The sequence below is a fragment of the Diplotaxodon limnothrissa genome, linkage group LG14, assembly GCF_057381915.1.
Source record: "Diplotaxodon limnothrissa isolate DT_005_m linkage group LG14, D_limnothrissa_male_GT1.1, whole genome shotgun sequence".
Taxonomy (NCBI): Eukaryota; Metazoa; Chordata; class Actinopteri; order Cichliformes; family Cichlidae; genus Diplotaxodon; species Diplotaxodon limnothrissa.
In genome coordinates this window covers 13,245,149-13,254,302 of record NC_140609.1, presented here as the reverse complement: position 1 = coordinate 13,254,302, position 9,154 = coordinate 13,245,149, and the positions used below count along the sequence as shown (strand labels likewise).

Sequence of the window (9,154 nt, the reverse complement as noted above, 5' to 3'; positions counted from 1 at the left end):
TTAGAAATACAAAGTAGATGCAGCTGTGGTGAAAATTCATTTAGAGACAAAGTAATAATGAACAAATTCCCTTTACCTTTGGATTTGGTGATGACTCCTTCTTGAAGGGATGATCCTACAAAGCTGTATCTGCAGATGCCCTTTAACACACTTCTCAAGACCAAACAAGAATTTCCAAACACAGATTTGTGCCCGACTGCGTGTTTGTGTGTGTGCACGCGTCTGACTGTGTGGGTAGAGTGTGAGCGAATGAATGTGAAAACTTGCTGTGCTTTTGACTAATTAGTTTTCAAAGTCCAAAGTCCATATGAAGTGTGTGTGTGTGTGTGTGTGTGTGTGTGTGTGTGTGTGTGTGTGTGTGTGTGTGTGTGTGTGTGTGTGTGTGTGTGTTTAAGATGTGACAAATTCAAAGACACCCCCACCTCCAATGATACGGGTATCCAGGTCTGGGTCCCCTGGTCCCTTCAGAGTGGTGGGTCACTTTGAATGACTATAATTACCATGTTCTCAGTTATCTCCATTATCCTATGATGAAATACTTCTGGCCTGATTGGACTAGTATTCTTCAGGTGATTATGCCTGCGTCTGCAAGGTACAAGAGGTCACTAAACTACTCTCATAATTATGAAAATGAAGTCAGTTATATTTTATGGCTTTCACAATCACATGCACTCAGTCAACATCTATGGGAGATTTTGGACCACCATGTAAGACATTCCTCTCCACTGCCATCATAAACACCAAGGGCGGGACTATCTCATAGAAGAGTGATATTGCATCTGGTCAGATAACTGTAGAACCAGTGCCAGGCTATCTATAAGCTACTTTAACACTCTTGATGTCGGATTTTTCTTTAATTTGTTACCAGTCAGCAGTTCCTGTGAGCATGTGATTTTCCAGTTTTATAACATCTGGCCATGAAGAATATCAGTCTTATCTCAAGGAGAATATCAGTCTTATCTCAAGGTTTAACCTGCTCACCACCACCCTGTTGTGACAGGGCAGCGTGACCTGGGATGACAATAAGAAGATCAAAAGGATGGTAAGTAAGTACTTTTAGTGCTCTCACCATGACAAAGAAAAAAGAAACTTTACATACACCCTCAAGAGGGTAATTTCTTTGCATGTGCATGAATGTGCTTATACTTGAGGTTAACGCTCTGAACCTACTGATAAGAATGTTCAACTTCAGCAGCATTTACAGAAACCAGCCGTGAACTACGACAAAAATTCTGTTATCTCAGCAGCTTCCTATAGTTTGAAAGAGTGTTTGTGTTATGGGTTGCTTAAAGCTGATATACACTAATCACATAATACACAATACTACTGCTACTACTACTAATAATAATAATATATGGCAGATGCTACTCTTCCAGACAGATACAGTACTGTGCAAAAGTCTTTACTCACCTCTCATTTTACTCACTACTTTTTTTCAGTCACTTTGTTACCAGCAACATGCCACAAAAATGCATTATTTATTCCCATTTATTCAGTCGAATCTATTTGACTGGGACAAAGTAATATTTTTGCACAAGGAAGATAATTCATCTTTGAGCTATTTGCTGAAAACGTGGCATATCTCAGCTTGGTGTGCAAAAAGTCTGAGACAGGACTTGAGAGATGGTTCAATTGATCCATCTACTGTTCATCAAAGTTTCATCAGAAATGGTCTTAGTGGAAGGGTGGCTGTCGAGAAACCATTCTTAAAGAAAAGCAACAGGGAGAAAAGACAAATTGCACAAGCACCGGACTGAAAACCAGTGGAAACAGGTCTGATGGAGTGATGAATTCAAATTTGAAATTTTTAGTTTAAATCACCATTTGTACACAAGAGGTCAGGAGAGGTAAAACAGTGAGTGTCTGAAACTATCTGTAAAGCATGGTGGAGGCTATGCAAAAGGGAGCCAACATGCTGAGAGGAGCTTTGAATGTCTTTCAAGAAGCCTGGTGAACTATTCCTGAAGTCTACTTAAAGAAAGGACAAGAGCACTTGACTAAAAAAGTTCAGGCTGAAGTGCACTAAGTGGTGCAGAGGTATACGCCATGATGGATTACAGCTTGTTCAGTGACCTTCTCTCCACCGCAGCTTCAAATGTGTCCAGTTTGCAGGCATTCAAAGAGCAAATCTTTCTAATCTGTTCTTTTCTAATCTAGTTTGCTGGTGTCACCAACAGTTACTATTGGAGGGCACTGGGTGTGACCAGTTCCTGAGTGACTGAAAGTCTCCATCATTTTACTGTATAGGCTGAGGGATCTCTTTATCCTCTTTTTATATGCAGCTTCTGTGTTGGTCTTCCAGTTTAACCTGTTGTTGATGATGATGATGACATCCCAGTTCTTCTTCAGCTTGTCAACACCATGTCATAAAATTTAATTAAATAAAGACAAATAACATGTTTTATTGCATATACCGATCATTAAAATAAAAACATGGTAAATGGCCTGTATTTGTATAGCGCTTTTCTAGTCCCTAAGGACCCCAAAGCGCTTTACACAACCTGTCATCCACCCATTCACACACATTAATATCGCTGTGACACATTTTAGTTAAAGCTCATTAGTGTTTCTACTTTATTTAGAACCTCTCGTGCCACAGACGTGGGTCATGCTCCGAAAAGGGAACCTTTATGGAGAGCCGCTGGAGAAAGGAGGACTCTTTATGGGTGAACACCAGCAGTTTCCGGTAAAATTTGTTTTGAATTTTTGTCGAGCCACTGACAGGGACTCAGACTGTGGATTTCGGGTAAGGTTAAGCACGAAGTTATTTTATTGTTTGATTATATCACATCATTTTCAATCCACAATATCAGGGGAGTGTTAGATTTTAGAGTCTGTGAGTCTTAAACTGGAGGACTTTTAAATCGACCGTTAATGACGTATTAGCTGTTCCTCTGTCGTTTGTTGTCTTAACGCAAACTCCGGCTTCAGTTTTCTTTCTGTTTTATGGGATTCATTTCTGTTGTGTGACAGAAATGTCCACGCTGTTTCCGTCGTTGCTGCCCCGGATAACGGAGTCTCTGTGGTTTAATCTGGACCGACCGTGTGTGGATGAGACCGAGCTGCACCAGCAAGAGCAGCAGCACCAGACCTGGGTAAAGGCTCCCCAGAGCAATTATAGACTTGTATTTTCCATCTTTATGCTATTTTTTTGCTTCCATTTCACTTACGATGAGTTTATATACTCTGCGCGTGTTAGTTTATAATTTATTAGTTTGAGTATTTGCGAAAGGCTAAAAGTCATATAGAAGTCCTGTAGTCTGCTATAATTACTGGTGGCTCTATTATTTTTCCTTTATCAGAATCAAAATAATAAATAAACTTATAAATACATCTTAATCCCAGGAGGAAATCGTTCTAACTTGAGCTATAAATGTGAAAAACATAAAGTGTAAACACTATATATAAAAAAAGAGTAAAACTAAGGCACTCAAAGTGCAATGTTTAGTCAAAATTAAATGTTACAAAGTTAAAACAATACTTTACACAGTACGGTGTGAAAGATTGTTCAGTATAACTTGGACAGTATTGTCCTTTCTGAAACCTCAGATCAGTCAAGCTCCACAGCTGCAACATCTCTGGCCATGCATGATCAGTCTATTGATCGTATTATGAGACTTCATACACTTTAATATGTGCAAACTGTCTCTACCGTAGCTGCAGAGCATTGCTGAGAAAGACAACAATCTGATGCCCATTGGAAAACCAATTTTTGAGGTAACGGAAAAAGATTTTTAAACACAAAATAGACACAGTGTGAAACAGACTGGTTACATACTTTGTTCCCCTCCATTCATGCTGTCTGCATTTACTGGGTGCAGGCAGGCTACGAAGAGGAGGAAGAAGAAGATGACGAAGATGAAGAAGACAGCGAGGAAGACTCAGAAGATGAAGAGGACATGCAGGACATGGATGAGATGAACGACTACAACGAGTCACCTGATGATGGCGAGATAAATGAGGTGCTTTTCTTTATGATTTGAATAATTTTTTTTCCAGGCGACAGTATCACAAACCCTACGGTCATGAGGTTTTTTAATGTTAAGACTTGGTAAAAATACATGTATCTAAATTTAATTCAGTTTCTTTCCATTACCAAAACTGCCTCTAATCTAGCTCGGTTTCTTTCTGTCAGGTGGATATGGAAGGACCAGACCAAGACCAAGACCAGTGGATGATTTAAGACAATACTGGTTTTCATCAGGCTGGCCCTGGGTTTCCACTCCATGCTTAAAATACAACTGCTGCTCTTCAGTCTCTGACATGTTTTTATGTGTGAAATTAGTGAAAGAACAATGCTGAAGAATCACCATAAGATACTTTGAGAAATCAGTGCATTTTTTCTAACTTCAATTTAATTACAATTGTGTGACTGTGGAAAATACTTTAAACCAATCAAAGTGGCTCCAATTGTGTGGTGCTCTTAAGTAGTGTTGTTTTTGTATCAAGTCGGGAAAACCTTCACGCAGTGGTAGCAGCAGGCCCACTGATCCGTTATGTAAACCTTGAACTTTTGCTATCTACAGTTATGCAGAGCAGCGTCTGCAACCAGCAGACTAAGCATGACCATAACGTCAAGTCAGCAAAATAACTTATTGACCTATGCAAGAGTCATCCAGTTGCTTCACCATATAGTCCTGTTCTGTTTCCCAGCAGTGTTTTGTATGTTACAGAAATACCTTCAGCAGAGCATTCATAAAACCCCAGGACATGTATTCTGATCAGACACTTTTTATATTTTGAACTATGTCAGAAGCAAAAGCTGCTAACAAATATTTAAATATGAGACACAGAGTTCTGTCATGGTTATGTTGTAGAATATTTAACCATGGCATTCCCTACTTCTGCTGAAGTTGTAAATTATTTTAACTGAACCATGTTTCTGTTTTTGTGTATTTGAATTTATTAATAAAATCTAACAAGATGTGACGCGTCACTTGTAGTTCAATAAAAAGTTTGGTGAATTTTGGTGGTGGGATGGCCAAGGTTTATATAATTAGACTTTAACTGCAGGGAAGATTTTAAGAATTAATGCTTGCAGTTCAGCTGAAGGAAGACAGGTGATTAATATTAACATGTACTTTAATAAAAATTTTATTTTAATTTAGGTTTAATTTGCATTTAGATTAAATTTTGTGAGTCTCAAATTTGGGAGTAAGAAAAAAGAAGCCTTAAAAAAATTGTTTATTTGAGTCTTTTAAACAAAAGAAAAGACATGAGATGCTGAGAAGTCACAACAAAGTCCCAGTAGAATAAAAGGTGATTGGAGCATATGAGATACCTAAACTGGGGATTGTTTATATTTCTCTATATAGAAAGTGTCAGCCTTTTGTTTTAAGATTTAATTTAGCTTTGTTTTGTTTTTGTGGGTAAATGTTGCAGTAAATTATCTCTTGTGAAATCGGTGGGGCACTTGGTCAAACGGGATCTGCAGTAAACCTTGAATCTCCTTCTTTACCCAGTATGCACTAGTGAGTTATTTTGCAAGGTATTTCTTCACAGGATGAGCTGTATTGTTACACAGACTAGAAATTGAAACGATACCCCTTTAGATGAAGTAAGAATTTGGACATTTCTGTTTCTGAAGTGTGTGTTTGAGTAACAATATGAAATCCTGCCATGATGTCATGATCTACTTGATTCCCTGGTACACCAGCTCAGCCATCCCATCCCTGATGCCCTTGCTATACTCTAGCATGGCCCGGTGGATCTTCCATTCATACAGGCCACTCTTGCGAATATATCTAAGGAACTTTGGAGCACCAGGAAACAGCACGTTGTCTGCCAGGATAATAGATCCTTTTCCCAGTAGACCAGAGCCCTCGAGCATCTGTAACACACAGGGACAGCGAGTGAGGCAGCTGGGTGGGTAACAGTAGGAAAGCGCAAACCTTTAAGTCAAATATATAATATAATATAATATATACAAATATCCTGTCTAGTAATTTATTCTCATTACTTGCAGGTCAGGGAGGTAACATTTCTTCCAGTGGTCCATGAAGACAAAATCCAGTCTTTCTAAATTGTAGTCAGAGCGCAGCTGAGGGATCACTTCATCAGATGGATTGACAATCAGCTCCACCTGAGGAAAGCACAGCATGATTATCAAAAGTATGAAACTCTCATTGTTTAGTAAAATTAGAGTAATAAAGCCCCAAATGTATCTGGTCTTTCAGACGGCCTGCTGCACATGAAGTGTACTGAACAAAGAACATTTTTTAAATTGTTTAGATGCTTCTCTAACTCACCGTGTCATCATCAAACCCTGCCAGGCGGATGACTTTCTCAGCGATAGCGGCATTTCTCTGGTCCATCTCGATGCTGTAGAGCCTGGCGCCCAGAGGCAGAGAACGGGCAATCCGCACAGTGCTGTATCCACAGTGGGCACCCAGCTCCAGCACTGTCAGAGGGCTGTGCTCCATCAGCAGCCGGTCCAGGATCTTTCCTAAAAATCAAGGAAACCATACACGCAAATACACACCTAAAGGTGCTTTTTACTTTTTAAAACAAACAAACAAAGATTACGTTTGCTGTGTTCAAACTCTGTACCTTTTTTAGGTCCAATGTTGCTGATGAACTCCACCTTGCTGCACCAGACATCAAAGGTGTCCAGGATACTGTCAGGGTCTCCGGGGGTGGCATGAGTGAGGACGTACTGAAAGGCACGCTCCTCTCGGCTCAGACCAGTAACGCAGTCCTTCCATATCCTGATGAGGACTGCCCGATAGAACAGCACAAAGAAGTAACGGTACCTGATAATCAGCGTCAGCAGGAGTGGAAGGAAGGCCAGAGCAATAGCAGGAGACACCATCCTAGCATCTACAGACAGAAACACACATGCACAGGTCGGTTATTTGTCAGATATATTTTAACAAAGTGAGCCCTGTATTATTTATCACAAGAAGTATAAGTAAACACTGACTACAAGGGTTTTTGAAAGATGTTTTGATTGACTGGCTCTGGAAAACCTAAAAGAGGAGACCTTTGGGAACAAATAGTCTACACACACACACACACACACACACACACACACGTTTACAGCATGTCATTAAATTATGTCTGCTCTCTCCCATAGTTTGTGTCTTGTCTCTGTGTGCTCCTCTTTTCTCTCTCTTCTTTAACCTCACCCACCACTCGGTCGCGGCTGATGGCTGCGCCTGCTTGAGTCAAATTCTGCTGGAAGTATCTATCTTCGGCCTGGTGTTTGCCATAGGGGATCATTAAATTGGTGTTTTTGTGAACTGGCAAGTCCTTTAATACCTGAAGTATACTTGTTGCTCTCTTTCTGATTCCCACAGAATTTATGCACCTGCAACACCTTATAAAAGCACTGAATCATTTTGATTTCATGGTCAACAGCATAAACAGAGAAAATATTACTACTCAACTTCAATTTAACATTGATCGGTGTCTTAGACAACACTGGGCGTGCGTTCCTTTAAAATTTAGAAATTCCATGATTGGCACAAGGGAATTTATATTATTGCATTTTTTCTTAGCTCAGGTTCATTGAGGAAGGCACTTGTCTTTTTTAAATAAACATCAACTGATGTTCTCATAAAAATAAAGAATCATAATTCAGGGGCAGTGGTATCACTCTCCAAACTACAAAACCACTTACTTATTCTGTTTATGCACTATGTGCTTAAACTATGATGTACTGGCACGTAAAACAACAACAGAAGGTAATACTGCACTGGATTAAGAAAAATTTCCCAAAGTGTGTCTCTGTTGTACATTTTTCAGTAACGTAGTCTGGTTTAGCTTTTAAATATGACCTAAGCTGTAAGTAAGGACAACAAGGACGCAGAAAAGCCACAATTTTCATTTAATCATTATTTCTTTACAGCAAAGAAATAAATGTACATACACAGGAAACTGTTAATAATTAAAACACTGTGATCTTTATTTGTAATCACAAAATATTTCTGAGCTGAATGAACTTCTAATACTCATGTATGCAAAATGACATCTGCACAGAAACAGGTGTAGCCGCCATAGTCTCGTGCTAAATGTGAAAGAAAGTACTGTGCCGCTCTAGATGTTTCTACTGCCCCACATAAGTGTAGACTTCACCGACTTTCTGCATCACACTGAACAGAATCCATGTTACTCGGAAAGAAAAGACAAACTTACCTGTTTAATAAAAAGCAGAGTAGACTTTGAAAGGTGGCACTTGAGCTGAGGCAGGTGCAGAAACACAGAGAGAAGAGCGTGTGTGTTTAAGAGAAGCTCAGAGACACAAGGCTGTGAATAATTTATGTATCACGTGCATGACAGTATATATATATCCTATAAATATTCCCATTTAACAGAAAAAAACTACAACTGTTTAACATCAGGTTTTGCCATTTTTCATGTGACATGAAGAAACCAGTATATTTAAAAAAAATAAAATACAAATAAAATGAGCAACAGGAGAAACAAGGGCAGTGTGAAACTGACATTTGATATCTCAAGTTAACGTCAACAGGTGTGCGTCTCTGTGCGGAGTCCAATTTCTTTCTTTACTAAGTCATGATGGAAGGATCAAGAAAAACCTTATTGATGTATCAAGTAAAATACAAGATTAAAAAAATAAATTGAAGTAAACAGATAAATATATTGCTTGTGTGTGCATGGACATGTCACCACAGAGAGGGGAGATCGGTCTCCACCACAGCGATCATTACAAAAAGATCTCTTAATTCAGTGAATAATTTGATAATGGAGACAAAATGTAACTCATTTATGTACAAAAAATATATATATAAAAATAAAATGCAATGTTCCTGCCGGTATGATTTTGGGTGGTTCAGCAGTGTACACAAACACCAGCTCTCTTATCTTTGTTGATGAGGTGATGATCATTTGTAAAGTCTCTGGCTTCTCATTTTGGTAAAAATAATGCTCCGTTTTAATGGAGGAAACTCAGTGACAATAATAATGCAAGGATACATTTTGTAACAAATCAAGATGATGCTGTGGTTTAATAAAAAAATGTTACTATTTTTTTAACGTAGCTATCTGAAACTGTCTGAACTATCAGCTGTTCACCAGTTAGCAGCTGGCTCCTTTGCTGGACTTTGTGTACATTACTGCAAAGCGCTGGTATTCACGCAGCACAATGAAAGCATCATCTGCAGGGCAGGAACAGATGTGGATGACTCGCTGT

At 39.0% G+C, this 9,154-nt stretch overlaps 2 protein-coding genes across 2 annotated transcripts; one reads left to right on the top strand and one right to left on the bottom strand.

Moving 5' to 3' along the window:
* Positions 1–2,671: 2,671 nt before the first annotated feature.
* On the top strand, positions 2,672–4,807 carry anapc15 (anaphase promoting complex subunit 15). Its single transcript, XM_085370679.1, has 5 exons — positions 2,672–2,746; positions 2,974–3,095; positions 3,658–3,717; positions 3,822–3,962; positions 4,136–4,807. The coding sequence occupies exons 2-5, from the start codon at positions 2,976–2,978 to the stop codon at positions 4,181–4,183; spliced, it is 369 nt and encodes a 122-aa protein (XP_085226805.1). The 5' UTR covers positions 2,672–2,746; positions 2,974–2,975; the 3' UTR covers positions 4,184–4,807.
* An 825-nt stretch (positions 4,808–5,632) lies between these two features.
* tomt (transmembrane O-methyltransferase) lies at positions 5,633–6,811 on the bottom strand. Its single transcript, XM_085371573.1, has 4 exons — positions 6,550–6,811; positions 6,249–6,445; positions 5,960–6,082; positions 5,633–5,830 (listed from the first exon to the last, which is right to left on the bottom strand). Exons 1-4 carry the CDS (start codon positions 6,809–6,811, stop codon positions 5,633–5,635), a joined length of 780 nt encoding a protein of 259 aa, XP_085227699.1.
* Positions 6,812–9,154: the final 2,343 nt, after the last annotated feature.